The following is a 26,433-nucleotide window of genomic DNA, read 5'->3' as shown; positions in this document are numbered from 1 at the left end:
GTTACTTAAAACCATCCCATATTCCTTTGAAGCTACTGTCAGGTGTTTGTACAATTTCATTGGATAATTTCAATATTGTTCATAAAATGGGTAAATGACTAATGGGACAAATAAGTTTCTGATGGTTAAAATGCATTTTATAATAACATGTAGTTATATGTGATAGTATCACATGCTTACCTGTTCTGCTCCTGGTGTTTTTCTGTTCCATAAAACCATTAACCCTCTATTGTAGCCAATTAAAATTTTGTCAGGATTTCCAGGCTGTTCAGCAATAGCTTCCACAGCACCAGGATTTATCTTGTAATCTTCAGGAACGCTAATAAAAGGAACTGCACTTAAATATTCACAAACATGGAATGAATTTGAGAAATATGCTAACATTTAAACAATGTTCTTTATAATATATTCCCACTGTAAAAAATGGTAAAAGAAGAATTAACTAGTAAACTGACAATAACAATTCACACTCCTTAGTTATTAACATTAATGATTTATTCAATACAACTTGGCTCAATGTTTATGTGCCCATCACCAGAAATTTAATATTAGACTAGTCATGAAAGTTTGACAATTTTTATTGGTGCTGCCAGCAGTGGAGAAAATCAGCATTACTTTGAAGACATTCATTGACCTCAAAGTACTGGCAATATTTCCATGTGTGTTACATCTGCTTTTGTATAAGCATTACTCACAGGCACATGGGCATGGGTGCCAGCACCCCAAAACTGAGTCGGTGCTGCCTTTCCCTCTATTGCTTCTCTACTCTCGGCGGTCCTAAGTTTGGAGGGGTCGGGAGGGCCAAGGCATACCTCCTACCATTCCCGAGTGCACAAAAAAGTATAATGAATTGCAATGTATGACAGCTAACTGGAAAGTATCCTTGCTTATCACATAGCATGGGAAGTAGCGAAAGCAATATATGACATTCAGCTGCAACAAAGCTGAGATGTTGACATCCACCATAAAGTTGGAGGTGTCTTCAGACCGAATGTGATGAAAGGAGTGCATCAATAGTGTGCTTTGTTTTTAAAGTTTATGAATGTGCTGACCAACACAAAGTGATTCATTTTTAATGTCTGCTTCACAGCCTGTGCCATTTGGACCCTTCCTATCACAGCTTTTCGGAACTGCACAGCTGGTAACTCTCCCTACCGACATATCTTTCATTCCTGTAACTACCTTAGCCTCAACCTCTGCTAGACCTTGTCCTTCAACCACCTGTAGTACCGTTCCCTGCTGTCCCTCCATATACCTTTTATTCCACCAATGCTACCCTAGTCCCTTCTCCTACTATGTGTCTGTCTCTTGACCCACTTTCAGCACTCTGCCTCCCCACAGCACAGCCTCCTGAAAGGACACCTAGTAGCAGCCCTTTCCTGTCCCCACTATACCACTGCACAGCATCTTCACCAACTCCTACCCTGCTATCCCTCCCCTTCATCACTCTTTCTGTCTCCTTAAACACCACTACACATCCCAGGTGATTGGTGCTCTCGTTGTTACTCTACCCATAACTTTCCATTACATAACAATATGGAAAGGATGGATTGGTACTCACCACAGAGTTGGTGCTCAGTCAGGGAGGCACAATCAAAATACTGCTAGACTTATTCAGCTTTCACACTGCATGCTTGATCAGATCTAGAAAACACACATACATTCACTCAAGTACACTCCCACACAAACGTCCGCAATCATCTCCTGGTGCTAAGATGGATAGAAATAATAAATAGCAGACTTCTGATTTTGAAAACAAGTGAGGTATCTGTTTTGATACTGGTCTTCAAGACAGTGCAACAACGAATACAACCTGAATGAAAGGTGATAAGTTTTCTATCACAAAGATGGTGTGGATATAGTTTATATTTTCTTTCTGTTATGTAACACAATTACACATGTTAAATTTCAACAAAACAATGAGGTGACAGAAGTCACAAGATAGTGGTATGCATGTATACAGATGGCAGTAGTACCACACACGCAATGTATGAAAGGGCAGTGAGTTGGCAGAGCTATCATTTGTACTCAGATGATTCAAGTGAAAATGCTTCCAACCTGATTATGTCCACATGACAGGAATTAACACACACTGAATGCGGAATGGTAGTTGGATCGACACGCATGGGACAATCTGTTTCAGAAATCATAAGGGAATTCAATATTCTGAGATTCACAGTGTCAACAGAGTTCAGAGAATAATGCCATTACCTCTCTACTTTGGCTACTTTGAGAACAATTGCAGCCATTCACAGACTTCATGCTCCCAAAAAAATGATGACACTGGGAAACACCTGTCCACGACTGGTTTGAAGAACATTTGGATGATTTGAGTGAATCATCTGGCCACACAGGTTGTCCAACATAAATCCCATCGAATATTTATGGGACATCCAAGAGCTCAGTTCATGCACAAAATCCTGCACCAGCAACACGTTCACAATTACGGACAACTATAGACACAGCATGGCTCAATATTTCTGCAAGGTACTTCCAAGGATTTGTTGAGTTCATTCCATACTGAGTTGCTGCATTATGCAGGACAGAAGAAGATCTGGCACAAAATTAGTAGGTATCCCTTGAGCCTTCACCTTGTACCTCAGTTTGTGTGTCTGGACTGCTCCCCCAGGCTATTATGCCATGGACAAATGTATTTCACGTTAAACCAATTTTAAGATGGAATTCATTCGACCACGACATAATAGCCTGGAATACTTTATTAACTGTAACATTTCCAGCCAAGAAAGTATACACGTACAAAGATTTATGTTACATTCCTTCAGTGTTCACCGAAAGCAAATGGAGAGGTTTTTTTTTCCCAGTAATGTTTGGTTTATATTTAATGCAACAGCCATAAAACACTATGATGGTGCACCACCAGCATCTCTAAAGGATCTTCCCAAGAGCACAAGAAGAGGGAATCATACAGACTCATAGCTAGACCCGTAGCTAGTGCTATTGTGTCACCAATGTAAGCAGTGGTAAATCGTATGACCACCATATTATCTGCCCATGTAATCACCATGATCATTATGCTGGAAATCAGCGATATGTGGACACATTTAAAAACTTTAAATAGACAACATTTTGATGTCATTCCACCACCCGCACCCCACAACGGAGATCAGCTTAGTAATGTGTGGACAGTGAGTATGCATGGTCCTAATTCCAGTGGCCATTCTTTATCATCAAAGTGAACAGCCCAATTTTGTTAGCCTGTCACCACCTAAAAATCAGTCCTTGTGATAGATTGTGGATGAACGCATAGCCATTGTCGTTTTACATTTCTTTTCCTACACAGTAAGTGTGCCACATCAAGAGCCCAATAAAAAATTTCCTTTGAGAAATATCTCAATCATTTATACTTGTTCCCTGCTCAAATCTAACAATTATTAACATTCCATTATCTGCAACTTACAACTTGATTGTCTAAGTTCTGGGAGAAGTTTTGCAGGGTTTTCTCCTTAGCCACAGCATCTGTTGTCCTGCTTGTTCATTCTCTTATTTCTCGTATTCTCCTCTCTAAAAAGAAGGTAGGAGGAAGGGGGGGGGGGGGATAGAGAAAATGAAAGCTCCAAAAATTAATGACTGCTATGCATTTTTAACACTCTGTGCATATTGAGCCACACTGAATTTGGCGATATTCACCTCTTTGTTGTTTACCACTGAATTAAGTCAAAACAGGAGGGACAAATATCTGAAGGAACCGTAGATGTTAAAAGTGGAATATTTAAGATCGTAAGAGCATGAAAAGCATTTCAGGCAACAATAAGAACATCCTTGAATACTTATAATTACCAACCTGTTTGTATAGGAAATTATCTGTAATAACACTATCACATGGCAACACCACAATAAATATTTTATGTTAGTTAAAACATACACAATTAAAAATAACAACAAACTCACTTCTGCATCACAATATCTTGATAAATGATTGTATCCGACATTTGGAAGGTCTTTAGATTAAGGAGGTAAATATTTCCACCTTCGGTCCCCAATAGCAGATGTTCACCAGCAGTTTCAAGAGCAATTGCAGAAATCCTCTTCAGCCTGAACAAAAAAGATCAGAAATAAAAATGTTAAAAACTATTTAGTTAAAACACACACACACACTTTCTTCACGATCTGAAACAAGGATCAGATATGGCATTGAGAAAAAAGTATTTAATTCATTCTTATATAAAGGAGGAGACTACTTTCCAACTAAAAAATAATTTTCACTCATGTGACTCAAGACATGGGAAGACAATTTTTTTGGTAGACATAAGACAGCTCAGTAACAGGGCAAGTAACCAAAATTACTAGTCCTGATCTGCTATGTGGTTTACGCTTTGACAGCTTGAATGCAATTCATTATATTCCAGCTTTTCAAGAACAATAATTAACAGTTACATTCTAAATTTACAATTATGTAAATAAATCATGACAACCATCATTTTCAGTATCCTCTTTTGTCAAACTTATGCAAAGGCTTTACCAACGAGTTTTGTAACCATATAGTGTTCTACAGCCTTTATGATGTTGTTGAATGGTATGTCTGTACACGTACATAAGGCTGCTTCTTTATTGTTTATTTTTTATTTTGGTCATCTTCATATACACACGTCATTTACCAATTAATGAAAACATTGTGAGGGACATTTTATCACATTACAAGACGACCTGACTCAAATTCTGGAACAATAATAGGACCTGTGAAATTATCAACACATGTCCAAGTGGATCCTAGAAACAACCAACCGGATTCAAGTCTAGAGGTGTACCCTTCCATTTTAAAGGATGGTCCACTATGGGGATCAGTACTGACATCCACAAAAATGAAATACTTGTAAATGGCACCAGCATACAGCATAACAAAGTCCATTCTTCCTTGTGCCATTAAGCCATCAAAAACTGTTACCAACAGTGCCCGATTCCTGTGTATGTAGTCAACTCACAGTAATAAACCAAGGATGTTTCATGACCTGAGGCAAGTTTCATGTTTCACAATCTCTGAAGATGGGAATTTGTTAACTGTGGGACTAAATACTGTGTCACTAACAAAAAAGAAAAAAAAATCTATTTGGAATTTAACAATTCATGATGTTTCTTCATCCATTTCAGGCTCTATGGTTTCACACCATTAATAGGATGAACTTCATAGTATTTTGTGGTAAGACTCTCCAATAAAATAAGAGTAATCGGTCTGGAAGGATGTAAGGAAGATAATAATTAAACATTTCATTATGATTTGGTCCTTACAGAAAAAGCACAAGCTCGGAGAAGGATATGAAAGGAAACTGGTTGTGGCCTTCTCAAGCTAATCATCCTGACCATTTGCCTAAAGTGATTTAGGGGAAACCACAGAAGAATTTCGTTGGCCAGACAGTCGACTGAAGATACATTCTTCCCCGACTTAGCACAGTGCCATCTGGTAATATTTTGGGGTTCATATTTATTTTATTGTTGTATGCAAAGCTTGTTTATCCAAAACACATTCTACTTTCCTGTATGGCCAAGCTGTGACCAATAAGTAATATCCTGTTGTTATGGTTGTTCATCCCTGCCTCAGGGTAGCAGGCTTTTCAGTAACTGCAGGGGCAACAGTTTCTATGATTGGCTAATGCGGCTTTGTAAGGTTATCCATTATGGCCTTGCCATGCTGGTAATATGAGCAGCTGGAAGCAAGGGGAAACTACAGCCACTGTTTTTCTCAATGGTATGCAGCTGTTTTGTAAAGTTAAATGATGATGGCATCACCACCTCCTGGATAAAATATGGCAGAAGTAAAATAGTCCCCCATTTGGCTCTCCGGGTGGAGACTATTCAGAATGATATAGTCATCTGGAAAAACATAACTGACACTGTATGGGATAGAGTCTGGAACGTTAGACCCTTAATCAGGTAGTGAGGTCATGAAATTTAAAAAGAAAAATGGTTAGGTTGAAGTTAGATACAGTGGAAATTAGTGAAGTGCAGTGGCAGGATGAACATGACTTCTGGTCAAGTCAGTGAGAGGGTTATCAACACACCATCAGATAGAAATGATGCAGGAATAAGCCTAATAACGAATACACAGGTGTAAGCTTAGTAATAACAAAGAACTTCAGAATGCAGGTATGCTACTACATATGTAAGAGTGACTGCATTACGTAGCCTAAGTAGACACAAAGCCAACACCTCTACCACAGTAGTACAAAATTGTGTATCAACTAGTTCTGCAGATGAAGTGATTGAAAGAATGTATGATGAGGTAAAGGAAATTATTCAAGTAGTTAATGGAGGCGGAAATTTGATTATGATGGGTGACTGCAATTTGATAGTAGGAAAAGGAAGAGAAGGCAAAGTAGTAGAACATGGACTGGGGGAAAAGAATGTAAACTGCCTTGCAGAATTTTGCACAGAGCATAATTTAATCATTGATAACATATTATTTAAGAATCTTGTGCAAAGGCTATATATGTTGAAAATATATGATTGTTTTCAGATTATACAGGACGGTCAAGAAAAATCTGAAAAACATGTAAGGGTGCTGCACGATCTGTTGTCTTGAGAAATAACTGTTAAGAAAAAAAAATCAATATATTGCACCATTTCTGAGTCAATGTTCATTAATCTTGGCCAATCAAGCCACTGTGAATGCAAATTCAAGTGGCCCAACAGAGGCAGTGTCAACAAATGTGTTCTTTGTTTGATTTCCTAAAGAATGGCACAATGTGTCCAATTTCTTCTTAATTTCCTTTCAGCACAGCCTTCCTTCCAACACCCTTACAGGTTTTTCAGGCTGTTTCTGACTACACTTTATAGTGGTAGGGCACAGGTTTCAAACCCATAGTTTGAAATGTAAGACATTTCCAGGGGTAGATGTTGACCATGACCATAATTCATCTTCATTAACAGTAAGTTAAAACTTAAGAATTTGCAAAACAGTAGAATATTTAGGAGATGGGACCAGGATAAGTTGAAAGGACCAGAGGTTGTTGAGAGTTCAAGAATGAGCATTAGGAAACATTTGACTGGAACAGGGGAAACGAATACAGTAGAAGAAGAATGGGTAGGTTTGAGAGATGAAATAGTGAAGGCAGAAGAGCAAAGTAAGTATACGCACAAGGCCTTGTAGAAATGTTTGGATAACACACGAGATATTGAATTCAAATGGGGAAAAATAAGTAAATAAAAAACCAGGCCACAATGAATACAGACATATAAAAATTAAATCTGGTAGAAATTGTAAAATGGCTAAGCAGGAAAGGCTAGAGGACATTAAGGCTGTACAAGCATTTATAGCATGGGAAAGATAGATGCCACCTACAGGAAATTTAAAGGGATCTTTAAAGAAAAAGGTTGCAGCTGAATTCTTATCAAGAGCTCAGACAGCAAGTTAGTATCAAGCAAGGAAAAGCTGAAAAGCAGAATGAATATAAAGAGGGATTCTATGATAGAAGTGAACTTTAAGACAATGTTATGCAAAAGGAAGAGGAAATTGTTGAATACGAGATAGAAGATAAAATAGTGAAAGAAGAACTTGTTAGTTTTGTTTTGCTTTAGGGCACAAAAACAACTAGTGTCATATGCACTGTAGTCACCAAAAAAGTTACAATTGCCTACACATTTAGCCCAATCGATGGAAGGAAAGACAGCTAGAAGCAGGGGCTTGGAGAACATACCATAAAATACACCATAGAGAAATGAAGGTTCTGAACTAAAGATTGTGTGTCTTACACCATATTGGTAAAATGCGGTAAAATGCAGTCGACAGACCATCCACTGTTTGCTAAAACAGCTGATAATTCAAATGGCAAACATAATTGAGAACATAAGTGGTTACAAAAAGGGCATTCTGTTGGGAAGTGGTGAACCACCAAAGGTCCAGGCCAATGAGCACAAAGTGGTGGGGGAGCACCCCTGAACAAATGGCAATGACTAAAAAGACTGTGCCCAGTAACCTAGCTACAATTATCTCCTCACTGGGAGAGGGCAGAGAGGTTGTCAGCCAAGCCTCTGGGAGAGGCTTAGTTCCCTGGAGCTAGTTCCCACGAAGCAACGACCAGTGGTTATGCCAAAGTGACACCACCTGCTAACAGACAGCAATACAGAGATCGCCTGAGAGCGTGGCAGAGCTAATGGGCCGTAGTATGAAGACTGTAGCCTCGGTTGCAGTGTCAGCAGCTTTGTTTCCCGTCAGACTGATGTGACCAGGAACCCACAAATATCACAGTGGCTTCATCAAGAGTGAGTAAGTAACAGCTTTCCTGGACCTGTTGCACTAAGGCATGGATAGTATACAGCACACAGACGAACGAAGGGCACAGAGTGTTGGAGCAGATGACACATTTGAAAAGCCTGAATCGCCGGTTATACAGTGTGGCCTGATACATGGCGAAGAGCTTGGCTGTAAATACTGAGCAGTGTTCCAGAAGCCGATATCAAAAACTGTCTGTGCCAAAGACGAAGGCACACCCAATATCGCAGTCAGCCAGAGAGCCATAAGTGTACACAAAAGTAGTATCGCAAAGTTTTGTGCGAAGATCGTGAAACTTACAGCAACAGAGCAAGCTGGAGTAGTGTCCTTATGAAGCAAATGAAGGCCAAGGTGAACAAGGTGCCGCACCATGAAGCCAAGGTGGTGAATGGTTCAACACATCTGGAAAGTGGCAGTAGCGTGAAGTTAAGCTGCTGGAGCAACAGTTTGAAGCAATTCCAGGAGGTAACAGAAGAGGGACATGCCCCGTGCCCCCTACTGGCAATCAAAGGAGACATCGAAGGAGGCGGCACAGGATGAATTGCCAGGCACGGCAGACTCGTGTCGTGCATACCTGCCTAGGAGAAAAATCATGGCAATATGACAGCAGCAGTATGGCACCTTCTGCATACAGACTCTCAACTGGGACAGTGTAAAAGGTGGCAGTGGCCAAACAGACGCCTCGATGGTGGATAGTATTGAGACGGTGTAAGAGGGACGGATGTGTAGATGCATAAATGAAACACCTGTAGTCTAATTTTGAACAGACAAGGGACCTATCTTCTGGTAAAGGACAAGAGACCAGTACAAACGGAGGAGGGTAGTCCGGTCATCTCCCCAGGTAGTACTGCTGAGGACACTGATGGACTGTGTATAGTGGGAGGCCAGGTAAGACATGTTGGAGAACCAAGGAAGCTTCCTGTTGAGCATGAGCTCCTGAAATCATCTAGTTTCAACAAAAGAAAGAGCAACAGGCCCAAGATGTAAAGACGGTAGAAGAAACCAATTGCTGCCAGAAATTCATACAAACCGTTGTCTCAGTGGAAACGTGAAAGCTATTGTCTATGCTCCACGAGTAAAGACGATTGAGGCATCACTGAAGACGTCGCTTAAGGAGACAAGTCCAGGAGAACTGTAATAGATCAATAAATCGCAAAAAAAAATGGGAGCCGGAGATGACCAGTGGGAGACAGGCCATTACAGAGTTAATTGCGATAGGAAAGAGGATTACGCTCAGGACGGAACCCTGAGGCACACCGTTTTCCTGGATAAAGATGTCCAACAAGGTAGAGCCCACTTGATGATGATGATGATGATGATGATGATGATGATGATGATGTCCCTTACCCCGAGAAGCGTAGGGGTCGATGCAGAAGACCCGCACTGCTGTACTAGGCAGGGTCCTAGTGGAAGTGGTTTGCCATTGCCTTCCTCCGACCATAATGGGGATGAATGATGATGATGATGAAGACAACACAACACCACCCAGTCAGCTCGAGGCAGGAAAAATCCCTGACACCACTGGGAATCGAACCCGGGACCCCGTGCGTGGGAAGAGAGAACGCTATCGCAAGACCACATGTACCTTGAAAACTCTGTTTTTAAAAATTTCCTGAAGGAAATGGGACAATCTGTGACGGAAGCCCCACATATAGAGTGTACAGAGGGATCAGTCCTCCAGCAGGTGTCACAGGCTTTCTCCATATCGAAAAAACACAGCCACAGTCTCGAATTTCCACAGAAAACAGTTCATGACATAAATGGACAAAGTGACGAGATCATCAACTCCAGAAAGGAGTACTCAACTCCACACTGTGCAGTGGTTAGTAAATTGTGAGACTTTAACCACCAGATCAGCCAGCCATGAATCATACATTCCATCACCTTGCAAACACAGCTGGTGAGAGAGATGGGGGCAGTAGCTAGAAGGATGGTGTTTGTCCTTACTGGGCTGAAGTATGGGTATGAAAGTGGCTTCATGCCAGCATCTGGGAAATGTTCCCTCTGCGCAGATGTGACTGTATGGATGAAGCAGAAAGTGCAGGCCCGCAAGAGAAAGGTTCTGCAACATCTGAATGTGAACATTGTCTGGCCCTGGAGCGAAGGATCGGGATGAAGTATGAGCATGATCTAGATCCCACAGAGTAAACATGACATTGGAACATTCACAATTCTGAGAGGAGAAGGCTATCACCCAATTCTCCTCCACTTATTTCCGAGAAACCAAGACAGGGGGATAGTGGGTGGAGCTCGAAATCTCTGCAAAATAGCTGGCCAAGGTACTGGAGGTAGCATACTATGATATCGTATGCTACTGTCAGGCCGGAAACTGGTGAATGGATCTTAGTCCCAGAGAGCCATCGGAGGTTGGCCCAAGCACAACTGTTAAAAGAATTATGAAAGGAAATCAAGCTGACTTTTTTTGCTATCTCAAAGAATGCGAAGACACTCTGCATGTAACTGCATATAATGAATGCACTTTTCCATCATAGGAAGAAAGTTAAAAATACGGAGAGCATGTCTTCGCAAACGAATTACATCAGAGAATGCACAGCTGAGTCCACCAAGGGAGCGGGACACAGCATGGTAAAGAGGAAGTGTGAGGAATGGAACCCTCTGCGGCGGTAAGGATAACATTTGTAATACATTCTACCTGATCATCACAACTGGGGAAATGATGTTTGTCAAAGGTTGCCAGGGAGAGTAAAGCCTCCAGTCAACCTTAGAAAGCTGCTATTTGAGTATGCATGTAGGTGGAGTAGGAGTCAGCCAACAGATAGCACGCGGGAAATGGTCACTCGAGTGTGTGTCTAAGAGAATGGACCACTCGAGACAATGTGCACCCTGAGCAGTGCAGAAGTACAGACCCAATTGGAATAAGTGTGTGTAGAGTCTCAAAGGAATGGGGGTACTCCTGCATTAAGGGAGATGATGTGAAAGTGAATGATAAGTAGCCATGAGGGCACCTCTCTGCACACTGAAGTCACCAAGCAGCAGAAAGGGGTGAGGGAGTTGCCCAATAAGCTGGAGGATATATGGCGCTGGTGACATCGAATGACTGAGGGATGTACACAGTACAAAGTGAAAAAGGTATAGTGAGAAAGGAAAATGCGGAGTTTACCAACTTGAAGTTGGATAAGTTGGGGAGATGGGTTCACAATGAAGGTCATCCCAGATGAGCAGCATAGCTCCCCCATGATATGGAATTCCGTCCTCAGTGGGAAGGTCAAAGCGGACCAGAAAGAAATGCAAGCACCCAAAGCGGTCGTGAGGTTGCAATTTTGTTTCGTGGAGACAGAGAACAATCAGATACTATCATTCCAACAGCAGTCATAAGTCCTCTTTGTGGGCTCTAAGGCCACGAATGTTCCACTGGAGGGGAGTCATGACGAAGTAAGGGGAGGACACAGAAAATGAAGAGGTGTCACCTTGGCAATTACAAGTGCCAGCCTTTAGACTCACTGTTACAGGACGGCACAGAGGCTGGAGGATCCTGCCCCGTGAGATCGACAGAGGCATCAGCATTCTCCCTATGTCGGTCTGCGGAGTCCAGGACAGAAAAACAGTTGGTGCTGCGCACTGGTGACATGGCAGTCGCCCGGGTGAGGGTATCACAAGGCGACACCGTTGAAGAGGATCTCTGAGTGGGCGAAGGAGAAGACCATTTGCCTTTGTTTGATTTCTTGGAGTCTTTCAAGTTGGCAGAGGAAGACTCAAATGCTTGTTGGCTGGAGGGATGTAAGAAGTCTTTACGGGAGTGTTCCTTCTGTCCTTTCAGGCCTGCCATTTATGTATCAGCTGACTTTGCCCCATGAGGCAAAAAGTTTGGTGGCTTGTTGCACAGCTGGAGGAGGAGACGGGGATACTACCATGACACTGGGTGATTTTACAACTGCGGGGCTGAATTTGAAAGCACATGTCTGCGTGGCCATGTCGTTTTGGAGCGGCACGTAGCAAGAACAGTACTGTATGTACCAGATGTGCACAGTGTTTCCAACTAGCCAACAACTTATGAGTGACCAGGTAAAGCTCTTTTACCTTCACCTGGATCTGCTAGATGACCCACTCTTCAAGAAAACAAGGGACTATCTTGGGAGGAGACTGTGTGGTCGCCACTGCAATTGAAACAATGTAAACACTGACAGTGGGGAAGCTCAGTCTCATTTCCAGATAAATGTAGGAACGCACTAGGCAATACTGACCTTATGACTTAACTTAGAACATAGGTAAAAAAGGCAAATCTAGATTTATTGTATTGATAGATTAGAGAATGTTTTTGATAATGTTGACTGGAATACACTCTTTGAAATACCAAAGGTAACAGGGACAAAAATAGGGAAATCAAAGGGTTATATAATGTTTTTACAGGATCTAGACAGCAATTTTAGGACTTATGGAACATGAAAGGGAAGAAGTAATTGAGAAGGGAGTGCAACAGAGTTATAGGAAGGGGGGCAAGAAAAAGGCTTAGGAGATATTTATATCTGTGATCACTCATTTTTTCTCTGTGTAATTGATGGTGTGCTTCCAGCTGTACTACAAGGCTGTTTCCAGTGCATTAGCATTGCCGTCTCGACTCAAACAAGACTGAGCCACTGTTGGTCCTGTGTCACTATTAATAACTGAGAAGAAAACAACTGGGTCAGTCAACAAAATATCCACATAATGGAAACAACTACTCAACTGTATATTTGTAGGAATGTCATTAAATTTACACCTGCTAATTCTGATATCTACTAGTTCTAGACAGCAAACTACAAATCACAATAAAACCAAAACCTACATTGTAGCAGTCTTGTTTCTGTGCAGTTTGCAAGTGGGCATGGGTGCTACCACGGTGGACTACATGCGCCCATATTTCCTTACTGATTGCTGAATGCTACCAAACATAAATAACCAGTACACAACATGCTAAAATTACATTTGGGGGGGGGGGGGGGGGGGAGGCAGACAGAAAAAGGATGGAAAAACATTAACAGTGTTACAGGTCTCCTGTCTTTAAGCACATCCTGACAGAGTAAGCGTAAGTTAATTTTTCCCACAGATGTAGTCCTTGAGTTATGAAATGAATGGCACGGAGATGGGTTGTGGAGGGGCTTAGTGCCTTATCAATATGTTGGCGTGGTTAGGACAGTTAAGGAAAGGTACTCTGTAGGATGCAGGGAAGTACGTCTGTACTCAAATCATACCACAAATTAAGAAAATTACCAACTTAGCAGACAAATTGTTGTATCCAATTACTGATTTCCAGGATTGACTTTATTGCTTTCTCATCTCGGACCTAGGTTTCCTAGAGATTTTCTGGTCTAATGTTTGTGAAATGAAGACTTATGAGTTGCCAGAAGGACATCTGTGAATGCACAGTGAAGTGCTGCATTATTCTGTGGTGACGAGAGCACGGACAATCTGCTTTACTCTGATTTTTATGAGTTATTTGTTGTTGGCTTAGATTTTTCAGTTGATTCTTGTGTGAGCCTTAAAAAGTAAACAGTTATTGTTTGACTACTTCATTAGATCTCTTTAGCAGACAGAGGTAAGCTGTAGTTGGCTAAAGTGGTGAATGCGTACACTGAATTCCATTGTAGATGAGGAAATGCAGTATCATCTACCACAGAATTGGCACATCCGTGCGACACGCAGAGTACTACAGATTGGCGCAATGCTTTGATGAAGTACACTGAAGATTGATCGTGTGACACTGAAAACAGTATCAAGATGAAGATACATCCACTGCAGTTCATTCCTGATAAACCTGACTTTGGCTTGCAATGCTCAATCTGACTTTCCAGCAACATGGCATTTTAAACAAAAATACCAAATTTATGATCACCGTTAGTGCTCTACAATAAAACAGCAACAATCAGCGCAGATATAATACTCTGTCTGCCTGCCATGCAGAAGTATATGTATTTGAAACAGTTACTCCTTGAGCAGCTAAGTTGGCCGGTGGAACAATGTATCCAACAATCACTACATGGCAAAACGAGGAGATAAGTTGCCTTCAGAATTTTGGCAGCACCTGTGAAGTTTAGTCGTCGACGAGTTGCCAGATGTAACACTACAACAGGTATGGCGTGCACAGTTGCCTGAGGGAGTTAGAATGGCTGGGGTGCTTTCCAATGCACTTGATATTATATCGTTGCTCTCACTTGCCGACAAGGTCTATGCCTTGTTATATGAGGGTCGCATGTCGACTGTGATGTTCGAATAGAGCAGTAAGATCTTCAGGAAGCTGCAGCAATGCAGCGATGCCAACAAATACACGTTACTCAACCAGAGGACAAGCTACGAAATCACAATGACAGCTTGCGGCAACAGATATTGATGTTATGCAGAGGTAAGGCACACACATACAAGGTGAGAAGGGAACACAACAACATGTCTAAGGAGCTTATCTGCTGGTATCACTATCGCTTTGGAAACAATGCAACCCAGAGAGCGATAACGAACAACTACTGGTGAGAAACTTTCTTCTTTACCCTTATTGTTCCATCGACATTTCGTCACAGATGTTAAATTTGCCTGCGCTTATCTAATCGACTGAGGTTCAGAGGTCAGTGCATTGGCTGTTAGAAGTTATTATATAGAGCTTCCCCCATGTCAACCAAAGCTCACAGCAACAAACCAGACTTCAATAATGACTCATGGAAAATACCAGATAAATGTAGACACCTGTTTCCAAGAACATTTAGCTTAGACTTTCATGACTGCCGACATGTCAGACACAATATTGTGTGTGGATTTCTTGTTTCATTAAGCAGTTGCAGTAGCTATTGGCTCGTTGAGCATCTGCCTAGGTATGCAGTGCATTAAAGGCACCCTGGGACGAGGTCCTCTGCCTATATTTGATGACAGAAGGGATGATACCACACGCAGCAAACTGCTAATCTGTGCTGTGTGCGCACACCGCTACGCAGAACATGGTCCATCACATCATGACTGCAGCCAGTCAACCAGTGTCTCGGTGCCCGTGCTGGTTATTTCCTGATTGTTTCACTGCAAGAAAGGCAGAATTCGAAGAACTACGCACTCTGATGTCATCCATAGATCTGACAGCCCGTGGTCATCAAAACTTCATCTAGTATAGAAGGAAGACGAGACTTTGAAACCATGTGGAGAATACAGGGCACTTAATACCCGTAACACCTCTGATCGTTATCCAGTACCACATATTAGGGATTTTACACACGCACTGGCAGGCGCAATCATTTTTGGTGTCACCGATTGCTGGAAAGAAAATTGCCAGATACTGGTCACACCTGCTGATATACTGAAGACAGCTGTTAATGACACCATCCGCCTCATTCAAATACCACCATATGCATTTTGGTTTGAAAAATGTGGCACAAACTTGGCAACAGTTTGCCAACAAGGTACTAAAATGGTCACTGTACTGCTTCACATACCTTGATGACATCCTCATCTTTTCAGTGTCTGAAAAATTTCATGAACTGCATCTAAAGACTGTGTACCAATGCATTGATGTGTACGGCATTTTGGTCAATGAATTAAAGTACTTTGACAGATACCATTCTTGAGCAGCAGTCATGCAGACACTAACCGGTCAGAACATAGTGGGAAAACAACCTTTGCAGTGGACACCAGAGATGTTGATGGCATTCAATAAGATCAACGTGTGTCTACATCAGGCAATCATGTTGGTACACCTGGTTCCTCAGGCGCGACTGGCAACTATTGGGGATGCTAGCCAACAAGCCTTTGGCACAGCTCTAGACCTGCATGTTGAAGGCTACTGGTAGCCCCTGTTCTGCTCTCCCATAAGCTTCCATCTCCTCAAGTTAAATGGAGTGCTTATGATAGGGAATTGCTGGCAATTTATGAAGTTGTCAGACACTTCCAGTCAGAAGTGGAAGCCAGACCGTTCACAGTTTTCACACACCACAAGCCGATTACTTTCACCTTCAGTAGGAACAAGGATAGCTGCCCACCCCGACAATTTCGGCAACTTGAATTTATTGCCCAGTTTACAAAAGACCTTCTGCGTATAAAAGGAGCTGAGAGCGTCTTGGCAGATTTCTTGTCTCAGTTGAAATTGGTCTCTCACAACCTGCTGAACACAAGGAGTTAGCTGCTGCGCACGAGACAGACCAAGAACTCATGGAATTCTGTTGCAACAATGCATCTGGGTTACGTCTCCAGTAAATACAACCTGCTGGTAAATGTTTCCGAGATTGGTGTGATGTGTCACTGAAAAAACAGAGACCTTTTGTACCTGAGAAACTGCGACGCCAATTATTTGACAGCATCCGTGGTCTGGCTCATCTGGGAATCGACGCCAGTGTCAAACTGGCGACTCTCGCAATGGTGTGGCCCAATACAAAAAAAGAAAAAGACTGCCATAGTTGGGCAAAAATGGGCTTAGATTGTCAGAGGGTCAAGGCTGGAAAACACATGCACAAAGCGGTAGGATACTTCACACTTATGATCAAACGTTTCACGCATGAGCACCTGGACATCTTGGAACATCTATTGTTGTCTGAAGGATACCTCATCACTGCAGTGGACTACTTCACCAGATGGGCAAAGGCGATTCCATTTTCGGACATTTCCTCATAAATGTTGGGACAGGTATTTCTTTCGTTGGGGAGTGCATGTTTCAGATGCTCTTTAGAAGTCAGCACAGACCAGGGGCATCATTTCGAATGGACGCTATTTTCAGAATTGGCCAACCTCTGCGGTTTCCACCACCAGACCACAGCTTAACACTCAACAAGCAACATAATGGTGGAAAGCCGAGGTAGAACATTGAAAGCATCGTTAATGTGCCATTCGCAATCTTGGTCATCAGCTTTGCCACTGGTTTTCTTGAGCCTTCAAACAACATTAAAAGTGGTTTTAGGAACGTCCACTGCAGAAATGGTTCAGTGTGAACCCTTACGACAGCGTGTAGAGTTCTTCACTGATCACACCAGGGTACAACAGAATGAACTGTCTTATGTTCTGCAAATGGTGTGCGAGCATATGGCCAGACTTCACCCGTCTGCTGTCTCAATACGTGGGGCAGTAGCTACGTTCATGCACAAAGATGTACAATCATGTACACATGCGATACTATGGACGGACGCTGTCAAGTCGCCGCAGCAGCCCCCGTAATCTTGGCCCTACAGAGTGCTCTTCCAGGATGAACATACCATGCATACAGATCAAAATGGGAAGAACCAAGAGGTATCATTAGAACGGGTGAAACCTGCATATGTGTTACCGACCGAAGATAATGTACATGCTGAACACAAAGTGTAACCTTACACACTACTGGACACGGATGAGACCGTCTCGGCGCCACAAGAGGAAGTGGTACCACCACTGCCAGCACCAGAGACTGGAGAAGTTCAATCAACACCTTCAGTACACTGGCTGAGCATCGGGAGAAATATAAATACCCTACATTCCTGAGGCTCTACTCTACAGAAGGGCGGTAGTGGGTCTGCGTGGGAGCCACCAGAAGAACATCCGTGAATTTACAGTGAAGTGCTGCATATTCTGTGGCGATGAGTGCACAGACAATCTCCTTGACTATTCTTTGTTATTGACTGACTTTTTCAGGTGATTCTTGTTTAAAAAAAAAAGGTCATTGCCGACTACTTCGTTGTGTCCCTCTAGCAAAGATAAGCTGTAGTTGCCTAAAAAGTTTTTGTGGTCTAACTTTTGTGAAGTCTTCTTTCTTCAAGCTTTTTCTTGTATCTACCCAGATGAAAGAAAATCTTGTTCCAAGGACAACTGAATTTAACATCTATACTGGTTATACCTTCAGCTTACCACTAACTGGTAATGAAGCCACTACGAGATAATGAAGACCATTCTGAAACTTCCTGGCAGGTTAACACTGTGTGCCAGACTGAGACTGAGACTGAGACTCATAAGCCAGCGCACACTCCACTGCAGAGTGAAATATTCGTTCCGGAAGATCATTCTGTTTTAGCTGCAACTAAAACGAAAGTATTTCTCTCTTCATATAAGACTCAGATTACACAGTATCACTCCTGCACTCCATTCAACAATAAGCAGTCTCTACAATCTGCAAGACTCATATTAAGGCCAAAAGTTTACTCACTTCCCTTCCAATGCTTGAGCTTTGACTTCTTCCAAGGAACCTTCATTTATTTCCCACATGTGAAGAGAGTTATCATCACACAAGGACACAATGCGGCCCTAGGGAAAGAAGTAATAGAAATATAATAAACATTACACACACTTTCTTCAACATGAAATCCAGATCAGTAAATTACTAACCTCATTTGGTATGAACACAAGCCTTGTGACTGCAGCCTCGTGGTTCGTGTGTTGTCCATAGAACTCAACACCGGGCTTCCCAAAACTGTTTTAAGTTTAGGAAAATTATTGGCTACTACAGAAATGAAATGTTCACACAGTTCACAATATCACAAAATTGTCTAATAGTCCAAATTATGAAAGTAATAAGTCCACAGTTCAAAAAGAGCTGTAACATGATTTTGGTCCATAATGCATACTAGCATTGTTATTTACTTAATATGAAAGTACATAAATTTCAGTTATTATCACCCCCCACCCCCTCCCCTCCCCACCCCCTCCCCTCCAACATTTTTTACCACCACCACCACTACTACTACTACTACTACTACTACTACTACTACTACTACTACTACTACTACTACTACTACTACATTATTTCTGGTTGGTCTAGACCACCCAATGGCACAGTTATAAGTGATTATGATAACATACTTCAAGGCAAATATGGTTATCCAATCACAAATTAATAACTTAAAAATAAAAATTCACTTTCTCCCTGGCTCTTACAGCAGAGTGATAATAGTCATTAAAACATGAACAGGCTGCTTCTTAAGACTTTGGGACAGGTACTTTTCACAGAACAAGGTACAAGGTACAATGTTCACTTTAGGTCCACATGGGAAGGTTTGTTGGGCCAAACAGACAATGAAATGGAGCAGTGGAAGGACAGAAAATGTGTATATTCGTGACAACAGGAGGGTCATGTGAATATGCAAAGCTCAGATATTCACTCCCGAGAAAGAAAGAGAGAGAGAGAGAGAGAGAGAGAGAGAGAGAGAGAGAGAGAGAGAGAGAGAGAGAGAGGAGGGGGGGGGCGCTGTGGTTTAATAACAAAATTCGGCAAGCCTGAGGAAGCAGAGCATTGCACTTAAGTTTAAGAAAGGACAAACAAAAGTTGACAGGTTAAAGATAGGTAGAAAACCATGCATCTATCAAATTACCAATGTGTGAAGCATACAACAACTTTGATAGTTACACTTTAGTGACAGATCCTACCAATAACCTGTGGTAGTTCCCATCCTGTAAGCTAAGTGGACTGAAGGCTTCGACCCAGTCACTAGGCAACCGTTCTGGTGTGGCAATAGAAAATAGCAAAATGACTAGTGAAGTATCAAATTTCGTGTTTAAGAAATCCTTGACATAGGAGGATCAAACAGACCTTTGAAAAGCAACTGAAAGAGACACTGGGTTCACAGGGAATCCTAATTTGTTCTCCAGCTAAACTTGTTGGACTAGCAGTTCTGGAAAAACGATTTCCGCAACCTCCTGTCTTCTCTGAGTGATGGCCCACAATTTTTGTGCGAGAACTTCTGTGAAGTCTGGAAAGTAGGATACAAACTACTGGAGGAATTAAAGCTGTGAGGACTGTTCTTGAGTCATGCGTAGGTAGCTTAGCTATGAAAGGCAAAGGCTCTGTCTGGGTTTGATTACCAGTCAGGCACACAGTTTTAATCTGCCAGGAAGTTTCTTATCAATACACACCCTGCTGCAAAGTGATAACTCATTCTAGATTAATTTACAAACCTGTTTCTGTTTAGGGATGACACTACGCTACAATAGATTTTGAATCATCTTCTACACTTTAGTATGTGTACATTGAACTGTTTGCAGTTAAGTTTTGTAACTGTGTAAATTGAATTATATAAACTTTTTTCACATACCCTTTGGGATGTGTGGGAGGAAAACTAGTATATGACTACTTCTGAAAATATGTTTCTTGTGGTGTTCCACATTCTTGAGAATCTCTTACTATGGGTCTATAGTATGAACAGTGTATATAATGTAATTAAACATAATTTTAAGAAATAAAAAAATGTACACATATGAAACAATTTTGAAGAGAGAACTGCACTGTGTGGGAACGTAATTGTAGCTAAGGTTTAAGATATTTGAGCCGAATGGAAAATAAAAGTAATCACAATGGTGAAAGTAAAAGAGGTACATAGAAGGAGCATCGTTGAGACTTCAGGGATGAAACTGTTAGACTGTTTAGCTGGTTACGTCCCCATGTCCAACCATCATTTAAGCACGACAGCTGGATATCCAGCCATGCATTATGATAAAGCATGTCTTCAGGTCTCAGCAAAATTGTAGAGCTCAGATGCGGAAAAATCGGACAGGTACTAAAATTGTCATTCACGAGTGAAGCATATGAATAATATATTGACTGATTGGCTACATTATTTGCTTTGTTACACATTGTAAACACATTCAGTCAGTGTTACTGAAAACAATCTATTAATTACAACATAAATGACAATAAAAGTCATTTGGGAAATATTTTTTAAAAAAGTGACAATTATAGATTTGTCACTTATTTGCTCTGCCGAGTTCAAATTTCTCATGGTGGCGAAAGAAAAGAAATCTTACATGGTACATTGGTTGGCTGGATGATTAAAGGTTCAAATGGCTCTGAGCACTATGAGACTTAACTTCTGAGGTCATCAATCCCCTAGAACTTAGAACTACTTAAACCTAACCAACCTAAAGATATCACACACATCCATGCCCGAGGCAGGATTCGAACCTGCGACCATAGCGGTCACACGGTTCCAGACTGAAGAGCCTAGAAACGCTCGGCCACAAGGGCCGGTGATGATGATTAAAGGGACCAAACTATTGGGTCATCATACCTTTTCCATCGAACAGACAGGACTACACGACTGGAAGCCGCCACAAAAGCAGAGTACAATGAGAGGTCATACATCCCCACTCCAGCCATTTACAGAGGTATCACACTCAGAATTTGTCTAGAACAGACTAGCAACACTGACAGAGAAAGAGAAGCACAGATAGACAAAAGATGGACAAGTCAAACAGACCACATGAGATGGGGGAGGCAGAGTAAAAAAGCAGGTAGGGTGAGCCCAAACAGCTGCAGCCTGGTGTGAGCAGAGGAGGCAACAAGAGTGCTCTGCCAAACCCTCAATGGGCCAATAAGGTTAAGTGACCCTCCCTTAAAGAGACTGGTAAAACATAAAACTAAGTCAGCCACTGACGCACTGTGTCCCAGAACCTCAGATAGCGAGTTGGGGAGATTAGAATTCTGATGTAGGGCAGCTAGGCTGCCCACCGTGACACAGGAACCACAATAACAGCAGGGAGGATCCTTGTGACAGAGGAGATGACCAAGAGTCAGCAAAGTACAGCTGAAGCAGAACTGGCAAAAGACAGTAGAGTCCTGGCAAGAGGCCTGTATGGAGGATCTCCAGAGATTTGTAGTTTCCCTTATCACCTGTAGTTAGTTTGGAGAAGTCAGAGTGAGACATTCTGTATTCCAGATCCTTAAAACTTGACAGTGTAATACTGAACAGAGGTCTGTTTTCAGAATACTGATCAAGAGCTAACTGGTAGCCAGTTTGGCCAGGCTATCAGCGAGTTCATCCCCTGAGATCAAAACGTGGCCCGGGCTCCGTCACTGAGTGTCCACTTGTTCAAGGACATACAGGGAATTCTTGATACCCTTTCACAAGGGATGGTGAAGGTAACACTGGTCAAGAGATTGCAAACTGCTCAAGGAGTCGCTGCAGAAGAGAAAGGACTCAGTGATGCAAGTACAGATATGTTCAAGAGCACAAGTGATGGCTACCAACTCGCAGCAAAAACACTACAGCCATCCGGCAAGGAATGCAGTTCAGTACATCCCGCATGAGTATAAGCAAAGCCAATGTGACCATCAACCACTGAGCCATCAGTATAGACCGCTTCTGATCCCCAAGATGTGCCAAGTATGGAGAAAAATTGGTAGCAGAGGGTCTCAGGATGTACCGATTCTTTCAAACTTTCTGATACATCAAGAGGAAGCTGTGGCCAAGGGGTGCACCCACAGGTGTGGGTAGGAGGGCCTGGAGAAGAGATGGTAGAGGGAACACCTGGCGTTCAGGAAGGAGGGACTGGATGAAGATTGTGGTCATAATCCCTAATTTGCACTGCTGTTGCAGCGAGATGGATTTCTGCGTTTGTGAAAAAGAGATGGAAGTCTGTCAGTCAGTCACGCTGCACAGCTCCCCAAAGCATCCAAACTGTTGTTGGCACCTGATCGACAATGGAGAACCCCAGAATAAATAAGTAAGCTGTTCACAGGGCTAGTTCTAAAGGCTCCTGTCACTAGTCGAACCCTGCAGTCGTGTATCGGATCCAGCAACCACAATGCTGAGGGTGACATCTAACTGTATGCCAGACTCCCACAATTAAGACAGGATTGTATCACTGCTTGGTAAAGCTTCATAAGGGTAGTGCAATCTGCATCCCAACAGGTGTTCCTGAGGCACTGAAGTGTATTAAGGTGTAGCCTGTGTCTTAGGCTAGTAAAGACTGGGATCCGTGTCAAACAAGCATCGATGACCAGTCAAAAAAAACAATAAGTATCCACCATAGAGTAGTTGGTCGTCGAGGTAGAGTTTTGGTTGTGGGTGAACAGCACGTCGACAGAAGATCATGATGTGAATCTTGGCAGCTGAAAACCGGAAGCCAATTGTGAGGGCCCTGCCTGCACATTTCGTATGGCGCCTCACAGTCAATGTTCAGCGACATCCACACTAGTATAGGCGAAAGTTATCGGCATACAAGTTGGGTGATACTCAAGATCCCACAGCTGCTGCTAGATCACTGATGGCTACTAAAAAGAGAGAGACATTCGGTGCAGAGCCCTGCAGGAGGCATTAACTTGAACCCAGAATATATGACGAGACAAGAAGCTGTGGAAAAAAAATTAGGAGGGGACCCTGGAGACCACACTCTTGTCAGGTAGTGAGGATATGGTGCTGCCATATGGTGTCTTAAGTCTCTTGCAGGTTGAATAAGATGGCTATAAGGTGTTGATGTCGAGCAAAAGCTCTTTGGATGGCAGACTCCAGGTAAATCAGATTATCAGTAATGGAACGCCCCTGGTGAAAACCACCCTGGGATGGAGCCAGAAGAACCTGAGTCTGAAGGAGCCAACACAGCCACTGGCTCACCATGCATTAAAGTAACTTGCAAAGAATATTGGTGACATAATTAGGCAATAACTGTCAATCTCAATAGGGTGCTTACCCATTTTCAGTACAGGGACAATGACACTTCCTCACCTTTGCGATGGGAACTCTCCCCCATTTTGATGATGGTAAGGGTGTAGTTTTGAGAGCTTATGGTGTTGAGAGCCCACCTACGATTACTAATGGCCTCTGCATTTTCTGATAACCACTAGGCCCGTCTTCCACCAGGCAGTCCCAAGGAACAGGGTATCGTTACATCAGCGCCAAAAGAATGGCTGGCCGTAGTTGTTTTCTGGACTGCCTCATCGATATCTCCATACGGTGGGGGAAGGGCGACAGCAGAGGCAAAAGCACCTGAGTCAACACTGCTGAAAGCCCATCTGGGCAGGCATCCAGGGAAGTGATGATGAGGGAGGAACTGGAAGATAGGGAAAGGATCACTACCACATACATAATCATGGACTCTCCAGTGGGTGGATAGGAGAAGGCAAAAGCTACAGATGGAAAGATCAATGACCAAGAAGGTTCCATGTGCCACACTGAAGTGTGTATGGCATCAGTATTCAAAAGGCAAAGGTCAAGTTTTGCCAGTAAGTTTTTGAGCTCTTTACTGCGGCCAGTGATGATTGTTCCACCTCAAAAAGGGTTATGGGCATTGAAAGGTAGGGGGAGCTGAGAAATCAATGCAAACAATATGTTCTGAGTCACTTCACCATTGGGAAGGAGATAAGCATTGCTGAGGATAAGTACTGAAATGCCCTTATCCGAACAGCCACAGTCTCTAAAGTTGTATTAAGAGCACACATTCACTGGGTAGTGTCCAGAACATATGTGCAAACTCAGCCCAACAGCCTGTCGTAGGAAGCACAATTCTTATAAGATCCCCAGTTTCCATGAAGGGCCAGGGACAACACTGCTGGAAATCAAGTACCCTGAAGGGCAAAGCAGAACACAGGGAAAATGCTTAAAAGATATAGCTCAGCCAGGTGGTGGAAAAAAACCCTACACTTCCACTGGAGAATTATGTTGTCAATATACTGTGGGGCCATGAAGGGAACATGCAGACAGGTTATGTCCTAAGATCACTTGCTGCCACTGGCTGAATGGTTATGGCAATAATACAAAGAGGTTGTGGGTTCCATTGTGTGGTGCAACCTGGGGCATCAAGGGCTAACGGAATCTCTGCCTTGCCACAGGTGAGGAACAGGCAGGATCTAGTGGTGTGGGGACCACTGGAATCTCCTTTTTGAGAACTACTACTTACCTTTCCTCTCCTTACAGAATTTGGATGATTGGAAGAGCTTATCTGAATCAGTTTAAGGTAATAATGATGATCGCTAAGCCCTGTAACATGTGATCTGTAGCTTCTTCAACCACTGGCTGGTGTACACTTTTAGACCAACAGAAACCTGGGAAGAAAACGTCCTGAAGGAGCTGTTCCTGGGGAGAGAAGACAGTGGAAGGTAACTTGTCTCCACCTAGGAGGTACACCCTGTTTTTGCATGTCCATCCTTAAAATGGAACACTTACAGCCATTCTTATGATGGTATTTATTGTATCGTTGCCAGTTTCAGTGCTTTAGTGCACTGTCTTCAGGCCTTAACTGATGCTCAGGAGGTTACTTTCAATCGTATAATAGGATTCATCAGTTGCCAACATCTATAAATTGCCTTTAGCAGAAACCCCCCCCCCCCCCCCCCCAAGTGCCTCCCAGCCTCAGCAATGGTTACCTGACCAGTAATCTCTAGCTCAGAGTCCCCGTGCCCCAGTCACGATGGGCATGTACTCCTTTGCATACATGGGGAGTTTTCAGCCCAAGCACCAACAGTGCAATCCCTGTATGGTCAGCAGGCTACCACTAAGCAAGTACTTTATGACCCCCCCCTCCCCCCAAAATGGGATGGCTACAATGATGGATTTTAGGTGTAATACCTTATTAAAGGGATGGGTGCACAGATGGAAAGGTACGAAGGTGGAGCATGCACTGCACTGGGCAACCTTCCACGCAAGATCCGCACTTCTGGAGAATTTTGAAAATTCGTGGCAGGTCAAAACTAACAATGGTGACCCTGTATGTATTTATTTAATGAAAAATTGTAGAAAAAACTGTAAATGGAAACTTTAATTCAAAATCATAAACCAGGTCCAAGCAGTCTGCACCAAGAAAACCATCAGATGGAGAGGCAGGCGGGGAAAGGGTTAGTGGAAGTATAAGCTTGCAGCACATAAAGGAAGTAAAGCAGCAAAGGCTGGGGCACCACTTTCAGCAAGCATGCACTCACAAAAAGAGTTGTGAGCCCCCTGGGGATAAGCAGGTATGTACCAGTCTTAGCTTATCTCTTATTCTTTTGTTTCGAATTGTTTTCTTGCACTGGTCAACAAGGTGTTTGTCCATAGATATGATGATCAATGCTGTTAGGTTGGTACTGTACCAATTTACTCAATATTCTGTTTAATTAAATTTGTTTGGGATGTGCAAATATTTTGTGAAACGAAACTGCAAATACCATGTGACTGAAAGAAAATACCTAACCTACCTGAAATCCAGCGAAACATTTTTGCTTATCCAATAGGTACTTCAGCAATGAAAAATCAATCGTAAATGAAGTATCCAGACAAATTCCATGCAATTAATAAAGGTACAACCACAGCCATGCCCAACTGTCAAACCCAGTATAAGCTAATCTTGAACATGGACAGGAAAGCAATTGCAATGTATAGTGAGCCATTGCATGTAGTAGAAAGGATGGATTTATAAGACTCTTAGAACAAGCTTTACCATGCTATAAAATGTCAAGACTTACATACATTTCCCACAAAATTGTTCCTCACACCTAAGACAGAATTTATGACAAATTTAGAAGAAATATTTCACAGGCTCCCACAGTTTCTGCTAGTTTTGATGTACGGACATGTTTTTATAACTAAACCAGCTTCCTG

The 26,433-nt window shown here is 42.5% G+C and overlaps 1 protein-coding gene across 8 annotated transcripts in view; it reads right to left on the bottom strand.

Annotated features, from left to right (window-relative positions):
- LOC126335527 (lethal(2) giant larvae protein homolog 1) overlaps positions 1-26,433 on the bottom strand; it is a 303,079-nt gene that overhangs the window by 213,432 nt on the left and 63,214 nt on the right. For all 8 annotated transcript variants that reach the window (XM_049998889.1, XM_049998887.1, XM_049998890.1 and 5 more), the window contains exons 3-6: positions 18,476-18,560; positions 18,297-18,394; positions 3,910-4,053; positions 181-319 (exon numbers count right to left, since the gene is read on the bottom strand). In XM_049998889.1, coding sequence (XP_049854846.1) covers positions 181-319; positions 3,910-4,053; positions 18,297-18,394; positions 18,476-18,560 — 466 coding nt within the window. The remainder of the gene's footprint in view (positions 1-180; positions 320-3,909; positions 4,054-18,296; positions 18,395-18,475; positions 18,561-26,433) is intronic.

This window comes from Schistocerca gregaria, chromosome 2 (genome assembly GCF_023897955.1).
Source record: "Schistocerca gregaria isolate iqSchGreg1 chromosome 2, iqSchGreg1.2, whole genome shotgun sequence".
Classification (NCBI taxonomy): domain Eukaryota; kingdom Metazoa; phylum Arthropoda; class Insecta; order Orthoptera; family Acrididae; genus Schistocerca; species Schistocerca gregaria.
This window is presented reverse-complemented; position numbering and strand designations above follow the sequence as displayed.